Source organism: Melospiza melodia, chromosome 1 (genome assembly GCF_035770615.1).
Source record: "Melospiza melodia melodia isolate bMelMel2 chromosome 1, bMelMel2.pri, whole genome shotgun sequence".
Taxonomy (NCBI): domain Eukaryota; kingdom Metazoa; phylum Chordata; class Aves; order Passeriformes; family Passerellidae; genus Melospiza; species Melospiza melodia.
Window position 1 is genome coordinate 129909757 of NC_086194.1, and position 24865 is coordinate 129934621.

At 41.9% G+C, this 24865-nt stretch overlaps 1 protein-coding gene across 1 annotated transcript; it reads left to right on the forward strand.

Moving 5' to 3' along the window:
- The first annotated feature begins 15 nt into the window (after positions 1-15).
- Positions 16-23334, forward strand: LOC134424295 (desmoglein-2-like). Its single transcript, XM_063167964.1, has 15 exons — positions 16-155; positions 5932-5967; positions 6837-6971; positions 7916-8074; positions 8346-8490; positions 9630-9790; positions 10624-10758; positions 10902-11087; positions 11964-12223; positions 12910-13052; positions 13679-13906; positions 15385-15615; positions 16640-16786; positions 17904-18238; positions 20245-23334. Exons 1-15 carry the CDS (start codon positions 111-113, stop codon positions 21250-21252), a joined length of 3354 nt encoding a protein of 1117 aa, XP_063024034.1. The 5' UTR covers positions 16-110; the 3' UTR covers positions 21253-23334.
- The last annotated feature ends 1531 nt before the right edge of the window (positions 23335-24865 follow it).

Below are 24865 nucleotides of genomic sequence, written 5' to 3' on the forward strand. Positions count from 1 at the left end.
TTGTGCCCCCCTCCCGCGGCGGGCCGCGGCATTCCCGTGTGGGGCGGCCGCAGGAGCTGAGGGGATAAAACACTTTATCCTCTGTCCTGTCCCATCCCGGCACGGCGGTCATGTCGCGGGGCCCCGTGGCGGTGGGGAGGCTGCTGGCGCTGCTGGTGAGTGCGGGGCGCTGCTTTGCCGCGGGGCTCCCTCGGTACCGGGGCGCTGCTTTGGGCCCCTCAGTACCGGGGCGCTGCTCTGCGCGGGATGGAGCCGCGGTGGCGCTGCCGCGGGGGTCCCGAGTGCGGCCGCCCGAAGGAGGTGTGCCCGGCGGCACTTGGCAGCCCTGCCAACGCTGCATGTGGCTGGGAACGGGTTTTCTCGCTTTCTTTGGGAGTTAGATAAAAGCAATCGCCTTTGCTGCCTGCAAGCAGGTGGAGGTAGGAAAGCCCAGCAGGAGCGGTATCTGGGATGGGTGGGGTTGCTGAGGCGCCGGGAGGAACAGGAAGGCCGTGAGGAGTTCGCGTTGTTGCCGTTTTCATGTTCAGCATGCTCTGTATACTAGTAAATTGCATTTCCCTTCTGAGGGAACAGTGCCAGGAGGGAGGATGAGTCAAAAAGTTTGGAATTCTTTATCGCCTTAGCAAAATTAACAATCCAGGACTCTTCAGGCTTTCTCTTGCCTTTCCCTCACTATTTTTCAGCCATCAGCCTTTAGATCTTCCATCCTATGAAATATTTTCTCAGGCTAAAAGCAAAGACTGTCTCATAACAAACTGGGAACGAAACGCTTGGTTTGTTGGATTTGGACTGATGCTTTCTAGCTCTTTCTAGCTGGTTTACAGCAAAGTCTTCATTGTATCTGCGGCATTTTCTTTTGCTTTTCACCTTTCCAGGCTGGCAGAATGCCTGTGGAAGTTGGGCTGCCGCCAATCAGACAAAGGTGAGGGTGGAGGCCATGCCCTGAGCTGTGCCAGGAGCTGCCGAGCAGCTGGGCAGGGATCAGGAATGGCTTGTTGCATGGACAGAATGGAAGGAGCTGGGGGTCGGGATCTTGTTCCCTGAGCTCAGGAACCTGCAAAATCAGATTGGTTATCTGGAGACCTGTTGTCTGATTAGTTTAATCCAGACATATGGTTGTGCATAAGTTGGCCAGCAACAGTTAAACCTGTTTTTACAGCAAGCTGGCAGTTGGGGTTCGGTTGGAAAATGTTTCATCCTCATTTTGTCCAAATTAACGATGGAAAACATGGAGCACCACTTGTGCAAAAGTTTTTACATATTCTTCCTGCAATACCTGAAGCCACACCATTGTCCATTTTGTTGGGCTTGCACTGTCAGGCTGTTAGTTTTGCCTGAAGAATATTATTTTTTTCAATCCTCATCATCATCTGTTTCAGCTTAGGCTGAGGCAGGATATGATGTACTGAGAGTCAACTCACTATGGCCTAAAAGACTCATTGTTAGAATATTGGAGTGAATAAAGCTGCTGATGGCAGAAGAGAAAGAGAGGCACTGCTGGATTTTGAAGTTTTGGGGTTTTTTCCCTAATCAAAAAGTCAAGTTTCCTATTTGAGAGTATTGGATTAGGGTCATTTATTTCTTATGAATCTTAAGAAATGACTGAAAAACAAAATTAGTCTAAAAGTAGTGTCTTCTCAAAGCATCTTCTACCTTAGAAGCATCGGGAATGGTAGGTTCTTCCTCTCCCAGTTTTTTCCTGGAAGGCTCTCTCAGTGCTCCCTCCCTGCCTGTGGGCTGCATCCCTGTATCATCATCCCTGGGTACCTTGCAGAGGTCACAGCAAATCTCCCAGGGATTTTTTTCCAGGAGCCCTTTTCCTGGAGCATTTGTGCTGAATGGTGGTGCACCCAAAGGGTTGGGCTTGACTTGGAGCGTGTCCAGGGCACACACCCAGAGCCCTGGGCCTGCCGAGCAGGCACGGCTATCGAGGATAGACTGGGAGGTTTCTTGGTCATTTCTAAAGGGGGTGGACATCGTGGCTTCAAGAGAAGAAGTCTTAGAACACTTCCTGCATTTGAGTGAAAGAATAGTTGACAGAGATAAATGAATCTTACTATGGGAGTAGCAAAATTTACCTTTACTCTGAACGTCTTCCTCAAATCGTGCTTTGTTGATGTTTGGGTTGTTAGACTTAGGCTGGGTATGATGAAATTCAGTCCTGAATATATTAGATGTAATGTCAGAGTCAGTAGCAGTTAATTTTCAGAAGTCACAGAAACAAGTTAAATAAAAGCCATCACAAAGTGGTGCTTGGTTTTACGAAGAGCAGAGGTGAGCTAATTCAAAGCAACCTAGCCTCTGTTGCCAGTAACATGTTGAAACGTGGTAAAAGTATTTACAACCATCTGTGGATTGATTCAACATTTTAATATTGTTCCAAAAGTGAGGGAAAGCCCAGCTGTGGTGAGGTCTGAAAGCAGCTGAGAAATACATAAGGTCTAGTATCTTATCCATTCTATTGAACTGAAGTGGTATGTTACTTTTGAGGCCAGACTTCAGAAAAAAGTGATTCTGTCCAGAAGAGACTACAGAACAGTAAAAAAAAAAAAAAATCTAAAGTCACAAAATCCTGTTTTATGATTTTTAAGGGAAATAAAAGAACTGGTAGTTGAGAAAAGACAGTGAATGAGTGAGATGTTTGATAAGTTTGCAGATACATGAAGAGTTGAAGAAGAGCGAATTGCACCATACAATAAGAGCATTGTTAACATGACAAAGGTTAGGTTTGAGGCTAAGAAATCTCAACGTTTAAGTTTCTGTAAAGGTATATGGAGGTGCAGTGGATGCTGAGTTCACCTGTTCGATTGGATCATATTGTACTTTTGAAGAAAATCTCAAGAGTGCGTGAATTGTATCCCTCCTGAGTAAAACCACGTTGGGAGATGCATTCATCTGCTTGTAGATGTTTGATCTGTGGGGACAAGCTAATTCTAGTCTGAAGGATCCATCAAACCATGGGTTGTATGATGTTGGGTTTTCTGCATCAAATCCTTTGCCCTGCAAGTCCTCCTGTGTTGGGTTTACAATACTTAATTGGACATACTTACAGTCTATCAGAAGAGCTCAGAGAGAAATAAATATGGACTGGTCTGGGGGCAAGTTGAGCAGCGCTCTGATCTCTGTGGGTATTGGCTATATTTCTGCTGGTCATAATGAAAGTTTAGGTGCTTAGATTTCATTTAGATATGTAAATTTATGTGCCTTACTCTGAATATCATGCAAGCAGCAATATGGTCAACTTGCAAGGAGCTAAGAATTAGGATAATACAATGAAGATGGAAATTAACAGCCTTTCCATCTGTAGGACTATCTAGGAGCCCCCTCAGGTTAGTGAGGCTGAGAGACGTCCATCCCTCATTTTTAAGAACAGGGTAAACAGTTGTCAGGAAGGATTTGGGTGTAGTTTGTTTTCCCCAGGGCCAGGAGATGTACTAGTAGGTGACCTTGGAGAGTCCTCCTTACTTGCTTCTCTGGGGTCTTCACATGTTGTCTTCAACACCAAACTGACTCACAGGAGGTGCAAGCGCCAAATCTCCTAACACACAGCAAAGATCATATTTCTAGGCATTACTGTTTCCCAGTGTAGTAAATACAGACACATACCTTCTTGGTTACTCAGTCTTTATAGTTTTACAGCTTGAATCTGAGCTTTATGTTGAAAATCTGTCTGTTAGTCACTTCCTGACTAGAGATGAGGAGGGATTTGGGCAAGAGCAGCCTTGCAGTCACTATACATGGCAGTCACTCCCTTCTTTCCCATGCCTTCTTGCCTATTTCTGCTTCTTTCCTGTAGTGTTTCATTCCAATTTCATTACTTCAGGCCGCAGACTTTTTTGTAACCATCCCATTTTCTTCTGACAATGTTCTCAGCTCTGGTCAACAGGTGTCATCAGTAGGTGTCTGGTTTTTGATCAGACACCTGATGTGCCTAGGCTATGATCCACAGCAAATGACAGAGCTTTCCTTCTCTGAGCCATTTAACAGAAGGCAGTTGAAAGATACCAAAAAGAAAAGATAATGTGGAGGAGAGAATTCTCATGTTCGACAGGCAGTAAATTCTGACATTTCACTTGTCCTTGAAGAAAATGTCATTAAAAGTGCTTTTCCTCCAGTTTAAGATTTTTTGAACTTTAAAAATTTTTGAAAAAAAAAAAGGCTGGACCTCTTCATGTATTGTTTCCCCTTGTATTTATGTATCTTGTGAATAAAATCATTCTTAAAAATTTTTTGTAGATATCTTCTAAGTCCCTTGTGAGGCTACCTGCAGACTGCAGATTGAATAATACAAGAGCAAAATTATTTTTTACTGTCTTAGCATTAACCTGGAAAGTTTTGAGGGACATTTTCTGCTATGCAAACAAATTGATTTTTTACTTTTACTTATCTTAATGAAAGATTTTATTTTTATAATGACTAGTGGAATTTTTTACACATTTTTGACACGCATCTCAGTGGAACATCTGCTTATTCTTGGTTTTCAGACATTTTTGTTTGTAGTGGTTTCTCAGATTTCAAATACAAGGAAACTTCTCAGTGCATGCTCTTGTCTCCATTCAGTTTTGAAACACAAACAGTTTTCCCTCCAGTTTACCAGTTAGAACAATCCAGAATGTTTCTAATTATATCTTGACAATTATTCACCTTCCAAAAGAATTGGAGCTTCTGTGGAAAGCCTGGACTATAAAGCAAATTTCTCCTGACACTCTTGCTGGTATAATCTCATTAGTCATGAAAATAAATTTTGAAAATCCATCCTATTAGTAAAATCAAATAAGATTAAGAACATCCATGAAAAGACCTTGTTGTGTGATCCTGTACCCTTTCTGATGCATATCCATTAGGAAAGTTACTGCTTAATAATTTCAGTCTTCAGAATCTATACATTGGGAAGAATACCATTTGAAAAACAGTTCTGTTGAACAAGTTGAAACAGAAATCTGCTGTATTGCTCAACACAGTCTACTAGATTGTGTGGGTACAAGATAACATCTTTAAAAAAAAAAAGAAGCTGTCATCAATTCAGTAATCAAGGCTGAGTCAGAGGGAAGAATAGGGAGAGCCCAGTGAACATACTAGAAACCAGTCAGAGACTGACTTATTTGAGAAGAAAAGCACCTTTTCTGAGCCTGCTCTGCCTTAGGCAGTGGTATGCTTAAGAAAATGATCACCTAAGTTGCAAAATATAAGTAGTAATAGTTTTCAGAACAGTAACAGTTTTCGCTGTCTGTACTAAGTTCAAAAGCTTGATTTGTAGGTTTCCCATGTTGCAATAGCCTACTTTTTATTGTTGCTGCTTTCCAATACCTACATTTTTTGCAGTTTGAGGGGTGTTGTTACTTGCAGAGTCTATGGTGCCTGGAAAGTGGACATAAACGTGGGGTCTCTGAAAAATTGGCTTCTTCCAGCCAGGATTTGTCACCTAACTGAGTCATTCAAAGCTATGCATACTGTCCTGGTGTGTGAAGACGTGAGCAGTCCCAATGCTGAACATTGGCCTGCAAGGTTTTGTCAGAGCAAGCGCCTCTGCCTTGTTTAAATAAGTGATGCCATTTATCCTCCCAGCGAGGTTCTGAGTAGGAGAGCTGCTTCTGTCATGTACGCTTCAGCAGATGTTTGGGTTAGTCCTTACTTTAAACACCATTTATCTGATTTTCTTCTCTGATGCAATTGGTAACCCACCACAGCCACAAATCCAAGGTTTGCCCAGAAAAGGGAGCTTCTCCAAAGTGCTCCATGTTTTTAATGCCAATGGTTATGGGTGAATTTTTCAGAAGCTGTTATGGGTAAATAATAAAAATTAATTTATACATGTCAGAAGCCTTCTTCCTTATAGCTTTGCTGTTCATACGAAGCAGATGACAAAAGTTATGTTTTAGTGCTGCTGAAGAGACATAGAATTATTAATGACTTTCATAATTTCCATTGCAGATCTGTCTGAATTATGGACATGGGCTCTATGTGAAGGTAGGATATAATGAAAAGCTTTTTCTTTATCAGTGCCTGTAGAAGGGTTCTCTGAGCAACACATCAAATCCATACCTTATTTTAGTTGATAAATGTTTTGAATTCTACCATTTTGTGAAATGTGGAAACTGCATAATGAATGGAGAAATGAAAGCTGAAAAGTAAGTGAATAGATTCCTACATCCATCACCTAGAGTGGCATTGAACTTTAAGAAACTTTCCCCTAACACAGTAAAAATGTAGATTGCTTTTTTGAACTCAGTAGATGAAAAACCACTGTTTTAGTGAATATGTTAAACTAGGAGTCAACAGAGACAGTAGAAAATAAAGTGGACAGAAGGATGAAGGGTCTTATGCAGAGTGAGAATGAGATGTAGTTAAACAGAGATAGCAGAGACATTGGGTGGATTGAATAGAAGCCTGCTCTTCCATGTATTCTGCTTCAGAGAGAAGGTTAAATATGCAAGACAGTATTGGTGGGAAGAGAAACACGGTGGTAATGCAGAAATGGTGGTTCAAAACAGCCTTAGTGCCAAACTTCTTACACATCTGATGGCAAGCATTTAAATCTTCCAGAGCAGGTGTATTTTCACCAGCTGCTGGTCATGGAAACTTGCTCATATTTTTAAAGCCTGTCTTGCCTAATTCTATCTTGATGAAAAGACCAGTGCCGTTTTTCCTCTTCAGCCAGCTTGAAGGCTGTGTAGCTCTTAGATTGTGACTCAGAAGGCAGATGCTGCTCCATGATTTTGAAGTCACTAGCTATTGACAGAGCAAAAGTTGCTCAGAAGTCTTGTCTACAGCAGCAATAAAGCATTTATCTGAAATGAGTAAATGCAATGCTGACGTTCCATCTTGTCTTTTCACAGGTTTATAACCGAAATGACAGGAGTGGCCTGCTGTCTCATCCCAGCAGCCCAGTCAGACAGAAGCGAGAATGGACAGTCCCTCCAGCTTTCATACGGGAGGAGGAGGACAATTCCTACAAGAATCCAATTGCCAGAGTAAGCCCAGAAAGCAGTTAAATATGAAATACGCATAAAAAATAGAGATGGAAATGTAAAATAAGAGTGTGGCTTCCTTTAAATGCATGCACAAATATTTCTGTAATTTTAAAGGACTTGAATGCCAGTTGAAGATTGACAAATTTCCTTCTGTTTCCTTTACTTTTAAAGCCTGGTTTGGCTCAGTCTCTCATCTTTTCATAGCCCCATTTTTCATTAAGCTTTGGGAATGCAATATCTTTGAGTTTTTTCACCCCACTACCCCTTCTCAGGTGGGGTTGAACTTGTAAAGTGGGTCCCAAATGTGCTGGTGCTGATTGGGCAGAAGGATGTACAGAGAACATGATTATTTATGCCTAGTCTTTTAGGAAAAAGAGCTAAAAACAATCCAGGTGTTATCCTGTGTGAAAGAGTGATAAACATCTGGTTCAGCACCAGTGTTCAAACCTAAATTCACCACTCCTACCACTTCAGCATATGAAGTGAGTGCAGGTGGTGGCAAACTGTTGCCCTTTGCTTGGAATGCCCCTTGATGGGGATACTTGTACAATGCACACTTTTCCAGATGGTTTGAATATCTGCTGTCAGCAGGGAAAGGGTGTAATCTCTACTCTCTGCAGCCTCTTCTATGTGTTCTCTCCAGGTCTGACCTTTTCCCTTCATCCTATCTCTTCTCCAGTCCTGGTATATTTGCCAGCTGAGGTCTGACCTCCCAGGTCAACTCCCTGCTCCAGATGTTTCTCATCTCCCTGCACCAGATTCTCAAATAGAGCATGCAGCCTTTCCTGCATTCATCTCTATATCTCCACAGTCAGAGGAGTGCAGGGAAATGTGTTAAATATTTTTTTTTGTCAGTTCATTACGAGACAGAAAAACTATTTTGTTGCACTTTTAAATCTGGTTTTATTTACTGAGTGCTATTTAATTTGTTATATTCCTATTAGATACATTCAGATCTTGAAGATACAGGAATTGTAGTAACTTACACTATATCTGGTCAAGGAGTAACAGAACCCCCTTATGGATTATTTGTTATCAATGGAAAGACTGGTGACCTGAACATAACAGGAAGGGTGGACAGAGAAAAGACTCCCATTCTTCTTGTAAGTTGAAAATTAATTTTTTTCTTTATAGGTCCCCTGCTATACATTTTTTATGTATTTTCTTCAAATGTGTCTGCTTGAAATAATACATATATATAATGTATTTCTGGATATTTGTGTATACCTGCTTGTATTTGCAAGCATATGTAATAAGCTTTTATAGTATTTAGACTTTGTTACATATAGTGGGTGTATTTCTGTTTTGCATATGTGTTTGTAAATATGACAGTCACTCATTGGATTCATTTATTGTTTCTGTCTGTATCATCAGGTCCGAGGCCATGCGCTAGATAAGAATGGGGCAAAACTGGAAGAGCCAATCGACCTCCCAATTAAAGTTGTGGACATAAATGACAATTTTCCAGTGTTTTCACATGAAGTTTTTGTTGGTTCAATTGAAGAATTAAGTGAAACAGGTAACTTTATTTTAATTTTTTTTCTTTTAGTTTTTCCCAGCATATGCAAGGGGACATGTGAATTTGCACTTTTGAGTAGTACATCTGCAGTAGCAAGGTCACGTTCTCTTACTCACATAAGCCAGCTCATCCATGTGTGAATGAGGGATTTAATTCAAGGCTGTGTTGTGTGATTAAGGGAGAGCATCCCCCTAGGGGCAAGGGAGAACAGTATTTCCTCTTGTGGCACCTTTGGTTTGTTGTCAGAGCTACCACAAGTTCGGGAAGCAGAGTTCTTCTGCAGGAATTGCACAGGAAATGCAATCTGCCTTCTGGCCTAGTAGCCACAGCCTATTTGGGAGGGACTTCACTCTGCCATCCTCATCCAAAGCTCTGCCTTATTTGTGGGCTGGAGAGGTAGTTGGCTGGTAAGCACATATGGCTGTGCCACAACCATTGAAGAGCAGGTTAACGGCCATTTTCCTATTGACATCAGCAAGCACATATGACTATGCCACAGTCATTGAGGAGCAGGTTAATAGCCATTTCCTATTGACAGCAGTAAACATAAGAGCAATAGATTATTTTCAAGAAGCTTAGAAAAGCTGGAAAAAACTTCCTAATAAATACTTGACAGTGTTTCAATCCCACTATAATGTGAAGAAACATTAAATTATAAGGGGATTGCACCGTGGATACCACCACATATATTGAGTGAAGCTGTTGGAGAGCATCAGTACAGATCAGTAGTTTTAATAATGTTCAGGTAAAGGAATAATTAGTGCTCTCTTTATAATAATATATGAGGGAAATGTAGCTCATTGTTCAAAAGCTTGTACTTTCTGCTCTGTGTGGTATCTACATTTTTCTGTCAGAATTACTGAGAGAATTTAACCTGTTGTTTAATTTGTGCATTGAATTTTACGAGTTACAGATATGTAAATGCAATCTTTTCGTTGGCTAGAACATATACTTTTGACATGTACCTGTTGGGTTTAAGAACACTTCTTCAACTTCATGCATTAAATAAATAAAGTCAAGAGCATCAGAAAATTGTGCAGTGCATCTAACAAACTGCTCTTATTTTGGACATTGCAATAAAGGTATATACCAGTGCATGGTGGTGTAAACAAGTGTCATATTTTGTTTGTGTTTTCCAGGTACAATTGTGTTGAGGATAAATGCAACAGATGCAGATGAACCAAATAATCTAAATTCCAAAATTGCTTTCAGGATTGTTTCTCAAAGCCCTAGCGCTGCATTCAGCATGGATAAGAATACTGGCGAGGTTCGAGTAGCAAAAATAAACCTTGACAGAGAGGTAAAAAAAAAACCCTCCCGTTTTGATATTTGTTAATAATGGTTCTCTGGTGCCTATTGTGTCACCCTCAGCCCTGCCTGCAGGGTGAAGAGCTGGCCCTCTTATCTTTTTTAACTTCCCTTGGGATTAAAGCCTTGATGTTTGATGCATGCATTTCAGGGACAGAGGGAGGAGACAATGGGATTAAGGCTGTATCCCCCCCACCATCTCCCTAGCACAGCACCAGCCTGATGGTTGTTGCTTTCTGTCCCTCCTGTGCAGTCAGGGCAGCAGTTACACAAAACAAGGTGTCATTTCTTTCTGCTGGGGAGTGTATGGCAGAGATAACCTCGATCACCACCTGCAAAGTTGCTGGCTGCATCTGGACTTTTGTAGCCTGCCATGCAAATTGCGGTTCAAAGAGTTAGGACAGGTGCTACTGTGAAACTGCATTGGAAGTCACATATTACCAGGGACATGACCTGTGCTTGCAGAGTTTTCTCTGGCCAGCAGATGGTGATGGAAATGCTGGCTTTGTGGCTGAGGGATGTGGCTCTGCCTATGTCCTGACGTGCAGGTGTCACTGGTCCTGTCCCTGTTCATGGTCACTGGAATTTTTTACTTTGGTTTGTAAGTACAGTCTGACTCTTTGTGGGGGAGATGTGAAAGTCCTGTACCTTTTTCAAAGCCTCAGTTCTATTCCAGCAGAATCTGTCAAGGCAGTTGTGAGATTTACTTCTAGCTAGAGAGGACTTAAAATAAACCATAAGAGACATTACCAAAATGTAGTAGAGGTCATATAGCAAAGGAAGAATTTTTAGCGTGAATTAAACACCTTTTTCTTACCATGACAGACACAAAGTAGCTATTCTTTGGTGGTGGAAGCAAAGGACCGTGGTGGTGAAAAAGGTGGGAATGCTGCAACATGTTCTTTAGAAATCAAGATTCTGGATGTCAATGACAATCTGCCTGTTGTTGAAAGTCGTGCAGTAAGTAAAATTATCACAATTTTTAGCATGCTCCTACCCCTGCCACTACCCCATAATAAGACATTGTGCAAAATTCCTTGCACTGATGAAACGAAGTAAACCATGACATCTTTTTAAACAGTGGATTTTTTTTTTAACTGCAGTTTGAAGGCAGCATTGAAGAAAACAGAGCAAACGTGGAAATTATGCGAATAAAAGTATTTGACAAAGATGAAGAGTTTTCTGATAATTGGCTGGCAAACTTTACATTTGTTTCTGGCAATGAAGGTGGTTTTTTCAAAATTGTAACAGATACCCAAACAAATGAAGGAATTTTGACTGTTGTGAAGGTAAGTATATATTTTAGAGAGTATGCTTTATATATTAGAATAATTTATCCATCTGTGTTGACAAATTGTGTTTATTCAGTCAATATGTAAAATGTGTGGATACTCTTCCTTTGCCATATTTTTAATGCATTCAGCAATTCCATGCAAAATAATAATTTTGTCAAGCTTTTCCATTTGCATTCTCTGTCATCACAAATATAACTAGTAAGGCAGAAGTCCCCAGCCTTCCCTTGCCCTTTGGGCAACAGTACTGACATGCTGTAAACTTTCATCTTTCTGCTGTCCTTGATTTCAGTATAAATTTCTTTATTTCCCCTGGCCACTGCTAATGCTGCAGGCAGCACCTGATCCATGAGCTACATTTATGAATTTCAGCAAGTTCAAGTGATGATGAAAATATTTTAAATTAATGGAAATGTCTATTTTGTCATTTTCACTGTTCTTTAGTCCGCAAGTACTCAAGATGCATAGTGCCCTAAGTAGCTTTTTTTTTTTCCTGCTCTGAAAGCTGCTAATTATTAAAAAAAATTGAACATTATTAAGTGAATGATTAGATTAAAAAAAAAAAAAAAGCAAACACATAAATTTGGAGAAGCCAGGTAATTAAAGACTGATTCACTGAAAGCACAGGCAGTAGGACTCCTTTCACATACATTGAATGTTTGATTCAATAATATAAAGCCGTACCTATGGTGTCATCCATTAAAAATGAGCAAGAGTAACAGGTTAAGAAACATCCTTACTGCTTAAATATTACTTAAATATTTACATCCCTATTACTCAAATAAATATGCTATAGTAGTATTTAAATATTAAATGTATGCATGTTGTGTAGATATTGGATTCTAACAAATTCTGAATTTTTTTATTTTCTAGGAGCTAGATTATGAAAAAATGCAAAGCCTTAACTTAGGCATTGTTGTTACAAACAAAGCAGAGTTCCACAAGTCAATTAAACCCAGTTACAAACCAGAAACAATTCCAATCAAAATTAAGGTGATCAATGTGCAGGAAGGCCCTGTGTTCCCTGGTGGCACAAAAATTATTGAAGCAAGTGAGAAACTCCAAATAAAACAGGTTATTGGACAGTATCAAGCCTATGATGAAGACACTGGAAAAGTAGCAGAGCGCATTACGTAAGAATTTTTTATAACCATCATAATTGAGTATGTCAGAAGTCATTTGTTATTGCCAAAATTTGCATGTTAAACTGAAAAAATTTCAAAGGCAATATTTTTCTGCTAATGATAATTCACACCTTAAACATCAAAATGATCATCAGTATTCTATTATGCAGAAAACTGGTGATGCAAAAATCCTCCTTCTTTTGTTGTATATAGTGAGACCTGAGTGTTTGGGTTGAAGTTGTTTGTGTTTGCATGGTGTGTTTGTCATACCTGTCTACTTTTGAGATTAGATTTGCCAATCTGATTCCGTTGTCTCCAGTAAAATTGGGAAGGAATATGCAGAAACATTTATCAGTCAGACAGAAAGGGTGTAACACAGATGTGTCTGCATGTGTGCGCTTGGGTTTTGAATCATAGCTTTTCAGCTAGAAGGTTAATTAACCACCACCGTGGCCTGAACAAATGGTGCACAGCAGAGTTGCACGCCCAGGGCTGGACCTCTTTCCCCCATGCCTGTAATAGTTTTCATGAGTGTCTAATGCTCAGCTTTTGCTGGGAGAACAGATGGGGGAGAAGAGGACAGTGCCCAGCAGTGCAGCTCTGTCTCGTATTCCAGTCTCGCTCCCTGATTGTACTTTCTGTGCTGCACCCATACCTGAATCTTTGATTGTCCATCTTTGCATTATTTTCATCAGATACATGAAAGGAAAAGATGCAGCAAACTGGATCACTATAGACTCAGTCACAGGTGAAATCCGACTTGCTAAAAATCTTGATTACGAATCACCTCATGTAGTAAATGGTACCTACACTATTACCATGTTGGGTGTAACTACTGGTAAGTTGAGAGGGTTTTGTTTTCACACAAATTGCCTGTCTATAAGGGTTGTTGGTTTAACCTACCCATCTCTAAAGTTAGGCAGCAGGTGCAGTCTCAGTATTCAAAGGAGAGACACAGGCAACTCATTTTTAGAATGGGCTCCCAAGGTATCTGTTTCTCCCCTTTGACTGGATGGAGGTGAACTTTTCATAAAAGTTTTCAAAGATAGGTCTGATAGGAAACTCTGCTGGCAAGGTGGGAATTGCCAATATCTCAATATGCCTGTCATCAAACATAGTCCTAAGTTTTCTCAACTTCTAAGCAAGAAAGACTCTCTGAACTTCTTTTGTATCTAAGTAGAATTTCTCATTTATTATCTACATGTTACTGTGTAACCACACAGGATTTTTTTTCAAGTTAAAGTAATAAAACAGCTTGTCTTCAGATGAACCTTGTCAATATATTTATTAACATTGGGAATGAAGCACTGCTGTCATAAGCTCCAGGGAGATCTCTTTCAACTTACTTCAGCAATGTTGGGGTTTTGGAAGATACTAAGGTTTCGGTTTGTTGTTTTTTGGGTTTTTTTTAAGATAAATTTTTGTGCACAAATCAATTTAATTTTTTATATTTTAAATTCTTAGATTCCCCAAGGAAAACAATCACTGGCACAGTCGTCATTCAGGTTAAAGATGAGAATGATAACTGCCCAGTTATTGTGAACCCTGTGCGCACTGTGTGTTCAGATGCAAAATTAGTTGATGTTACAGCTCATGATTTGGATGGTTACCCCTTCAGTTATCCCTTCAGCTTTACTGTCATTGATGAGCCAGAAGGGACAGCAGAAAACTGGATAATTGTATCTGGAAATGGTAAGAAAATGTTTTTTTAATTACTTTCAGTTCTTTGAAGTCCTAAGGTCGTAATTTATTTAATTCCAGTCAAACTGACAGTTTGGCTGAGTGAGACCAATACAGCAACGCTATATATGGAGTCAGGCATTAAGACCATGTGTTGCATTCTGCTCCCTTTACTCTAAAGGTTGTAAAAGTCCAGATGTATCCTCTGGTCTCTGGAGTGTTGCCTTCCTTCAGTTTGACCATCTTTATCTGGCTTGATACCCCATGTGTGATGACCAGGATTTCATGAATAATGTTAAGAACAAGCTATCCCCCATCTTGTTATGGACAATATGCAGTGATGCATTACCTGAGCATAGATGACAAGCTGTACACAAGCCAGCAGTGTGTCCTTGTGGCCAAAAGGCCCATGGTGTCCTGGGGGGCATTAGGAAGACCATCACCAGCAGGTCAAGGGAGATGATCCTGCCTCTCTCCTGTGCCCTGGTGAGGCCACATCTGGAGTGCTGTGTCCAGTTCTCTGCTGTGTCCAGTTCTGCCTCCTTGGTACAAGAGAGATGTGAAATTCCTGGACCATCCAGCGGAGGGCAACAAAGAAAATTGGGACTTGAGCATCTCTTTTATGAGGTCAGGCTGAGGGAGCTGGGCCTGCTCAGCCTTGAGAAGAGATGACTGACAGGAGACTTCATTGACATCTATAAGTATCTGATGAAGGGAGAGTGTCAAGAGGATAGAGCCACGCTCTTCTTGGTGGTGCCAACCAATAGGGCAAGAGGCAATGGGCAGGAACTGATGCTCAGGAAGTTTCCACCTGAATACAAGGAGGAATTTCTTTACTGTGGTGTGGGTGTGCAATTGGAACAGATTGCCCAGACAGGGTGTGGAGTCTGCCTCACTGGAGATACTCGACAACTGTCTGGATGCAATCCTGTGCCATATACTTTAGAATGATTCTACTTGAGCACGGAGGTTGGGCCCAGTGGAGATGCCCCACTATGGTCCCTCCCAACCTTAATCAGTCTGTGATCTTCTGCCTAGTTAGTCCTTGACATGACATAGCCACAGGAGCAGATGTTTTGTTGGCTCCTGATCTCTGTCTGTGGCCTACAACAGATTAATCTCCTCAAGACTGAAGCTGTTTCTCTGTGAGTTCACCCTTTATCTATCCAGATGACATGGTTGATGCTATACAGGTGATTGGGTTGTCTTCCGTGCTGTCTCTGGTCATGTGAGATTTCAGAATTATCTGAGGCTGCAAGTGAACATGGCTGCTCACTTACCAGGAGAAATTACTTGATAAAAGTAAAAATGTATATACTATAGCAGCAGCTAATTAAACTTAATTCCATTGCATTGGCTGGGCTTTACTGGAGGGGATTTGGTAGAAGACTGCAACAGTGGTATTTTAGTTAGTTTACAGGAGTCCATTTTCTCTCTGCTCACTCCTTGTTTTTTTTTTTTTCTTTAACCTCCCTCCACTTCTGTGTCAGACACCAGTGTACAGCTGGTACCACAAAACCTGAAGCCGGGCAGAGCTGAAGTTCCCATGCTAATAAAGGATTTCCAGGGGGTCAGCTGTGCTCTGCCACAGTCTCTGCAGCTGACTGTTTGTGAGTGTACAGATGATGGTGTGTGCCAGGAGAGGTTTATTGGAGCAAAGTCAGTGGGTCTGGGACCAGCAGCAATTGCACTAATCATCTTGGCGTTTTTACTTCTGCTGCGTAAGTAATTGTTTTATATTATCTCAGAAGTACTGCGATGTAATGTAAGTGGTCTGCAAAGCATCAGGAAAGAAACAATCCAGCTCCTAGGTTTTGTCATCTTGATAGATTATGTGTAAACTCCTAGTCTTGTGGAGGTCATGGCAGATCCCCAGCTAATTTCGGTAATATCAGCATTTCACCCTCAAAGGATTTCAAGCTGTGCTTTTTAAAATTAATATCAACAACTTTTAATATTTGTTTATGGTGCAGCAAATAACTAGTGGGGAAGCAGTGAGGAATGCTTTTGGTATTCTGAGATGTCCCCAGGTGAACCCTAGCTCTTCCTACTCAAACCACAGCACATTCTCCACTGTCTTTCCTGTCACTGCAGATTCACTGCCTTGCTCAGAGCAGCATGTGACATTGTTCTTTGATGAGATAAAATAAAAGAAAAATAAGAATATTTGTAATTCTGCTGTGGCCAGGTGTAGCAGTGCTGCATTTAAACTCCCAATAGTTTATTGCTTGTGCTGGCAACAATCTAATTGTGGTAAAACAAAGTTCATGCCACAGGAATAATATTCTCTGCTTCTGAAACTGGGTTATTTTGAGTCCCCCAGGCAACACTCTAGGCACGTCAAAGGAGTGGTGAGGTGGAATTTACATGACGCCATGTTGTTATCTGGTAGTAAAAGAGGAGGAGTTAGAAATGCTGAGGTTGTACAGTGATAGCCAAGGCTTTGAATTGTCTTTGATAGAAGTACAGGTACAGACATATGTGGCCATCTGCAGGATTCAGACCCTGATGTGTTAGATGTCCAGCTTCCAAGTTTGCTCTCTTGGAAACTGGCCTTGGCATATGCTTCTATGAAATGCCTTGAATATTTGGGAACCTGTCTTCAGTCCTTGCCAGCCCTCATACTGATCACTAGCTCATTAAAAATACATTTGGGTATGGGAGCTGGCCAAACTTACAGGGTCTGTAAGCATGCTAAGGTCCTAATAACCACACAGTTAATGGCAACCTTCTGTTTCCCTGTAGTTGTTCCACTGTTGCTGCTGCTGTGTCCGGGTGGCTTGGGAGCCAAGGGATTTGGTGGAGCAAAGACATTTACTGACATACCAGACCACAGTGAAGCGATGCTGCGCCAGTGGAACAGTGAAGGAGCAGCTCCTGAGGAGAAGGCATGTATCCCCAATAGCCCTTCTATTTGATTTCTATCCCAGTGTTCAGTTTGGCACCTGGGGCCTCTGCCACACTACAGGAGGATATTTTGAAGCTCTACAAAATTGCTGATTTTAACAACACAAGAACATTACTCAAAATTAACCCTGTGAGGCTCAGGGAACGATGTGTGGGAGATTACTTCCACCAGCAGCTGTAGAAAAAGCAGCCATAGCACTTAAATCCCAAAATATAGGGAAAGCAATCTAGAAAATGCTGATCATATCTGAGCAGAAGATAGCACTGTGGGAAAAGCATTGAACCAACAGAGTGTGAAATATTTGCTTTTGCAAGCCTGGAATGCTCTGCACCCCTTTGGGATCATGATAAAATAGCAAAATAATGGGTTATAATGCTGAGCTTCCCTTCATTGATTTGAAGTTTCAGGCTGTTTTAAATTATTTCTCTGTGTATTTTCTCTTTGAAACAGAGGAAATTCCTTAGTAAAAAAAGAAAAAGGCAGAAAAAGTGCAAATCTGCAGAGAGAATAGTAAACACCAAGAGAAATTTGCTCTTTGTTGCTACACTACAAAACATTTTCAAAAAAAGGGCATGATACTGACATGCTTTTGCACAATAACAGAAACAGAAGGTAAAAGACTGATTTAGGGCCAATGCTCACACCAAATTCTTGTTAAAAGATAATTAACAAGCCTAACTGCTAGGGAAAAAAGGGCCAGGCAGTACCGCAAAGGTGGCAGGCAGTGCATACTTTCCCACTTAGTGTCTGAGGAAAACTGGGCAGAGTTTTTCTTGGAACAGCTGAGGTCCCTAGAGTTTTGCAAGCCTCTTTTTTGTTTTGTTTTTGTTTTTTCATTTTCAATCCTCCGAGTTTCAAGAAAACAATGATCTATAGAAACATTTCCATAAACCTTCTTGGCAATACATTTGTGGAAGCTGCACCCTGTTTTAGGAGGCCTTTTACTCTTTGCAGCAACATGTATAAGTGCAAATTCAAACAAGTCGTAAGGCAGCACCCTCCCTGTTCCCCACCCAGCCCCACTGCTGGTTTGGTGAGTTCCATGTGCTAGACAGCAAAGCTTTCATGTCACATCTTAATTTGTCTTATTTATGTAGCCAGTGCTAAGCTTCATTCCACCCACTGCACTTGGGAACGTGAAAGGAGGAACAACAGCAGCGGCAGCAGGAGCAGCAGCAGGAATGAGTGGAGAGGGAGCTCTAATAGGAGCAGGCAGCTCTGTCTCTCATGTGGGAGAACATCACAACACCATTACCAGGGAAAGATGGGAAGAGCAAAGGCGTCTTCTTTCTGCTGCCGACTATGGAGCCATGGCAGCTGGAGCAGCTGAGGGCATGGCAGGTGTGGATGGGAAGACAGTCGTGTCTGGAGGAGGAGTTGCTGTGGGAGCAGCTGGAGCCATGAATGAAGAATTCTTAAGAGACTACTTCAATGATGTAAGCATATGACCCAAAAACAACAGTATTTTAATGTTTGCACTTAGCATTGTGAAATATCATGTTATGACAGAGGTGAGTAGATATGAACAGTCCTGATATTGTGCACATGGAGTTGGGGGCATTAAGGATTTTTGGATTGGCCACACTTGGAGGGGGACTTGAAATGTGACAATGTTCAGTCTTCTAGCATTGAACACTTGCAAGGCCACACAAATAGACCTTTCTCTCAAGGGAGGTATTTGTGGATGGGATCCAGAATATTCAGCAATAGTATAGGAGTGCCTTGCCCGGGAAAAAGCCCTGAGAAAGACTGTGTGATCTAAATCTCAGGGACTTAAGAACATGAAACTGATCTCTAGGGAGGCACCTGTGACTCATCATGAGTCACAGCTCCAAACTTTACCACGGAGCAGGTTTTTGAAAGATAAGCTGAAGATGTCATACACCAGTGGGTGGGGCTGTATTTTCAAAGTAGCTGATGCAGTGAGTGGTGCTGACTTGTCTGTTTGCCCAGCAGCCCGGGTAAAGGGCCATTCATCAAAAGTGTATGAGGCATATGTTGCAATCCTTTTTCTTTTTTTTTTTTTTTTTACTGACCTAACCATTGGCCAGTAGGTTGTTCCTACTTGTTGAAGCTTCTTCTCTTCATGTTACACACATCATTAGTCCTTTGGCTGGTGAGCTCCTTGTAGTGAAAGTTGGACTTCCGTGCACCATCACCTGTACAAGCAAAACACCCTGCAACTGGCAGCTGATGTGGTTTTGCAGGGGAGTAGCTTTGCAATTTCAGTCACTACCTCAGGCCAGTGGAGGATTTGAACTTTAGGTACTTGTATGTCTCAGAGTGCTCTAGCTACTAGTCTCCTAGGTGAACAGATGCAACAGTAGCAATCTCCTTTTCTTCTACTCTTTGTTACATAACCTTAAGCATAACTGACTGATGAAATCTGCAGGAGAGAAGGATCCATTCTGGGAGGCTAAAGTATCTCAGATTAGGGGTAAGGAAACAGACAAGTAACCAAACCAAATAGTTTCAGCTGCTGATTTTTGTGGCAGAATCTTGGGTTGTGTACCAACTTTCAGGATCAAATACAGATAAACATGCAGAGTCAAATGGGGGTCTGGATATATAGCACATTACACAGACTCCTGAGCTAATTTAAAGTCCAGAACTTCAGATGTGGCAGACAGGTGGTTCTGAGCACAAGCCAGGAGCCATATTAGGTAAACCTGGTTCAGCAGGCCCACAGGATTTGGCCATCTTCACTTTTGGAACTGGAGCTGATGCAAACACATACACAGATATTTGTGCCAGCACTGCAGCAGCTCCATGGCAGACACTGCTTTCAGATTGAGTTGAGCCTGTAAGCACTGTTGCCAGAGCTTGTGAGCCCTCATTCTTACCAGATAGCTTGCATAGAGCCTAAGAATTTATATGATGAACTCTGCATCCATGCTTTACCAATCCATATAACTTTTTGATTTGTTTCCTGTTGGGCATCTTGGATGTGATCCTGTAGTCTGCGCTAGTGAAAAAGGCCATGTTGGGTGATAGCATGACAGCATAAACTCAGTAAATGTTTTTTTAAATGTTAGAGTACTCTCAGAAATGGTGTTGGTGTTCTCCCACAAAAACCTAGTTAGAGGTGAAGTTCATTCTCTGAACTAAAACTAAATCAATTTCTTTGTGACTGTGGATCAGTATCACAAGGGACACATTTACTGGAAGGATCAACAGTAGGTGGTGATAGTATCCAAGGCTTTCAATATAGTCTCAGATTTTTCTTCTCATCAGGTGTACTGTCAAGTTCAGATTAATTTCAAAAAAGAAAAAAATGTTAGGTACAGCCCTCACTTCATTGACAGTTTCTGTAGGATCGATTCAGTTTCTTATTTCTTATTTTGGATTTGTTGCATTGTCCAAGTATTTCTGATTTTTCAAAATTACCAAGTCTAGAGCTGGCATTAATGAACTTTTGTTTGCTTTTGTTTTCTGTCTGCAGAAAGCTGTCTCTTTTGCGGAAGAAGATGAAGAGCAAGCTGCAAAAGACTGTCTCCTGGTTTATTCCCAGGGAGAATCAGGCTCCCCTCACGGCTCCGTTGGCTGCTGCAGCTTTATTGAGGGGGATCTTGATGACCATTTTCTTGATGATTTAGGAGACAAGTTTAAGACTCTAGCAGAAATATGTATAGGTAGACAGATCAACATGAAAGACGGTGGCTACAAGAATGAATCAGGTTTTGGTCTTAGTGAAGCAAAGTCACAGTCCTTACATCAGCAAACTGCTTCCACCTCTGAACAAGCCTTTGCCTCAGGCAGTGGTTTCCAGTCCATCCCACCCGTGCACACAGGCAGTAGCACAGGAGAAAGCACCCTGTCCAAGGAGGTGGTCACAGAAACAACCTTTTCATCATCCCACTCTGGGCAGCACAGTGCCCAGCACCTCCCCACGGGCCACGCAGAGAGCAATGTCACCGTGACAGAAACATCCTATTCTGTGGGGGCTCCTGCCCGCTCAGCCCCTGTCTTTTTAGACCCCCAGTTTAAGGAGAACGTAGTGGTGACAGAGAGGGTGCTGGCACCGGCATCGAGCATTCAGGGCATGGTGAAAATCCCTGATTTGCCACATGGAAGTAACGTGGTGGTTACGGAAAGGATGGTGAAGTCAGCAGGTGCAGGGCCAGGAGCCCTGACAGTTCAGGATCTTCCTGACTCGCAGTATGTCGTGGTGAGGGAGCGAGAGAGGGTCCTTGTGCCTGCTGCAGAGCAGGGCTCGCTCAGCTTCCCCGCTGCAGCACAGGAACGCAGCACAGTGCGCAGCACAGTGGTGCAGAGCAGAGCTGAGCAGGCCACAGGGGCCAGCTCAGGAAGGCAAGAGCATGCTCTGATCACAGACTCCCCACTTAACCTGATGGGCTCTGGCTCACAAGGGCCGTCTCCTGCTGGTGCCACACTGAGCAAGTCTTCCAGGGTCACCAAATACAGCACAGTACAGTACACTCACTCATAGCCTGGCTCCGTGCAGGGGTGGCAGTGTCCAGCACCCTTCTGTCTGCATCCTGCCTCAGGCTTTTCCATGAGATCCAAATTTGCTGGAGCTTCCAGAATGACATGTACTCATTTGCACTAGTTTGTATAAATATGGATTATATGACCAGGAAGCAAGTAAGGAAATCTGGTGTTATGTTACATTGGCCTTTGAAATGGAAAGATGTGGGAAATACTTTTTTCTCCTGGTTTGCTGGTGTTTTTTATTGCTTTTTATTATACAGACAGTGAATGATGCCACATAACTAGAGCTGCATAATTATGAGAAAACAGGAAAAAAGTCTCCAGTCTAGTGATGGATAGTAGCCTGCAAAGCACAAGTTTTTGAACTGCTATTGAATGTATCTGAAGTCCTCCTGTGAGGGCAATCAGTTTCTCATTGTGTGTTTGCCATTGTGTTGTGGGCTCCTCCTGAACCTTGTAAAAATTCTTCCTGAGAAGCCCAGGCCACCAAAGCTAGTATGCCTTCAGAGCAGTGGTGTGTTGATCTCCTGAAGGGATGTCACAATTTCAGGTTATCAGAATTTGTAACTTAAGCAATCAATACTTGCATGTTACCACAGCAGTTAAAGACAGCAAGCAGCAAAAAAGCTGAGAATTGCAATTTTTCATGACCTCAGTCTAAAAGTTCCATTACTTGGTGTGGGTCTGCACTGACATGGACAATTAAGCATTTGCATCATGCACGTTTTTCACTTTATTTAACTTATGAGAAACAGCCAAGGCTTGCCTTAGCCTTAGAGCCAGAGGTTCAGTCAGTGGCTTTGTCAGCAAAGTTTATGGCCCTTGGACATCTGTAGGATCTGATCTACAGGTGCAATTTGGTATTTGGAATTTGTTCTGGAACTCACAGACATAGAAGTCAGCCTTGTGTGTGTGAGGTTCCACTAGTTTCAGTACCAGAGCTCAGGTGGCTGGTATAGTGCTGTGTAGTGACAGCTTTGCTTGGCTGTGACAAGGGAACAGGAAGCTCCCTTTAGGTCTGCGATATTTGAGCTTAGTTTGCTTTCCTTGGAGTTTATGTGGTAAAAGCAAGAAACAGTACTGCACTGTTTGGCAGTATGTATATATATATGCACATGTAAATATTTGTACGCTGTTTGGAACATTCTGAAATTAATTTTATACAGGAAAAAATGCCTTACACTCCTTATGTTTTCTGAGTAGAAGTATTTTAGATGAGGCATAGGTAGTGTGTTTGTCTCATACTTGTGAAATCAGCAAGTTGGTCATAAGGTAGTGCAAAGCCCATGGACCTGCAGAACTTTCAGGTTGTCTCCATCTCCTGGAGTTTTCCTGCAGCTGCAGTGTTATGTTTTCCACTTTGACTGGAAATGCTCTCACTGTGTTTAGTTTTACTAATAGTAAAAGTTGCTTCAAAAACATAAATACATAAACTAGGAACCATGGCTGTGCTCAACTGTAACAGCTGGGCCATTATGTTAAGTGGAGTAGTATTTTCAAACATATCAGACTCCCTGCTTGCTTGGACCTATTGGTTATTTATCTCTTACACTGCGTTTTTAAAATACACGTATTTATTTCTGAGCAAGCCTGCAGTTCCAAGTGGTCACCACTCTTCTGACTTTCTGATAGAGTATCTTTGTGGGTTTATGCAATCTTTAAATAAAGAACTCTACTGTATTTTTTAATTCTTCATTCAAACAGCTACCCCAGTGAAAACACTGGCTTTCCTGCTGCAAATAAAGAGTTTAAAAATAGAATGAGGACTGAGATTTCCCAAACAGCCTCAGGGAATATCTGAAAGATGCAGAGGTAAAAATGTTGGTGTCCTGCTAGAACTTAAAAAATGGGAATTCTGCCTTGTGGTTAAGTGCACTAAATTCTGTACTAACTTGATGCAAGAGAACAGCATCCCCACCATAAATTTACTGGACTTTGAGTCAGACCTTTAAATCAGTTTGTGCTTCCAGACAATATGTCTGGAACAGTCTCAATTTTATAACATATTAAAACATGTAGTTGTTAACATCCAGGAGAAGAGGTAAGAGTGTAATGTTTGTATATAAACTGCTTTCACAGATCTGCTTGTAAAGAGTCTGTTTGAATAGATTCAGTAAGAACGAGTCTCCATTATTTGACTTAGCAGCTGCAGCCTTGGTACAAGTCTATCAGCATATCAGCATGTGTTAATGCTGGCAGAACATCCATCAGATTAAGTCACTTACTTTTAATGGAGCTGTGTTTTGTAAACGATAGAGACTGGTGGGAGGAATGTACAGACCCAAATTAATGGAAGTTCCTGGTTAGCATCTGACTACTAGATAACCCCGAGAGGGGGACTAGCCCCAGACACTTATCTTTGTGAGAGATGCCTTGTTGTGACTTCAAAAGGAAAGCTAAGTCTGTAATTTTCTTATCTAACAATAATAGAGCACAGTTATGCTGAAATGCCAGCATGACAGGGATTAGATCCATGCTGCTTTCTGTGATTTATGTTACCTGTGAATCTTGGTAAGTATGTTGGACTCCATGAGTATGAGCCAGCCTGCCACAACAAGGATGCAGCTTGTGTCCTGCATACCCACAAGGAAGTATTTCTGTGTCATCCCTCAGTGTCTAGTTGGAGCTGGCTTAGACTTTGCAAGACAGTCAATCTTTTCCAGACTCCATTCTTTCCTGGGAATTTACCCATAGTCCACCATCAAAAGTTTAAAGCTTGTCAGGGTTATCAGCAGTAAATCAGTTTTTAAAAACTTAAGTAAATCAGCTGCTATCCCTAGGAGAGTGATAACTGTTTATGGCCTTGAGGCATCTCAAAATGCATTCCTCCTTCAGTGTGCACTGCAGTGGTGGAGCTGGTGGTGCCTGCTGTCTCCTCTGCTGGCCCTTTATCCTTCCTGGTGGCCTTTGAGCTTCCAGGGAGCTCAGAGTGCATTGACAGCCGTCTGTCCTTACCTTATGTGCAGAAAGGTTGGCCTCTGCCTGCTGTTCATGCAGGCTTTCAAAGCACATAGAGTTTGCACTGTTTCAAGGTAGCTTTCCAAGGCCCATGTGCATGGAGAAACAAGGCACTGGGGGTTACTGAGCATGCAAAAGTTGCTTCCAGACATGGGAAAAGCTGAGAGCCCTGTTAGGAAAACCTTCTTCCACAGGCATCTTTGGGTGGCTGCTGCTACAAAGATGGGATACTGGATAACAAGGACTTTCGGCATGATCCAGGAGGGGCTCGATGTCGAGTTGTAACAGGACAGCACTCACCTGAGGCAAAATGATGGATTAAGATGACTATATGAAGAAAAATGGTTTTCTGCTTTCCCTCCATAGACAGCAATCACTGAATAAAAAAAATTATGTGGGGCAGGGCCCTGATTGCCCAATAAGCCATGCCTAGTGCCCCAACCCTCTGATGTGACTAGTGAGAGTCACTGCCAGGGAACAACTGCACATATGTAGCCAGTGTGACTCCTGAACCCCACACCAAGTGGTTGCAGTTACCAGCTGCCAGTTTCTCCTTGTGGCCTCACCCCAGGAGCCAGCGCTGCAGGTGGTCAGGTCTCCCCACCACGTCATATTGCTCAGCACCCTGGCAGCCAAAAATCAAATGCAGAGCT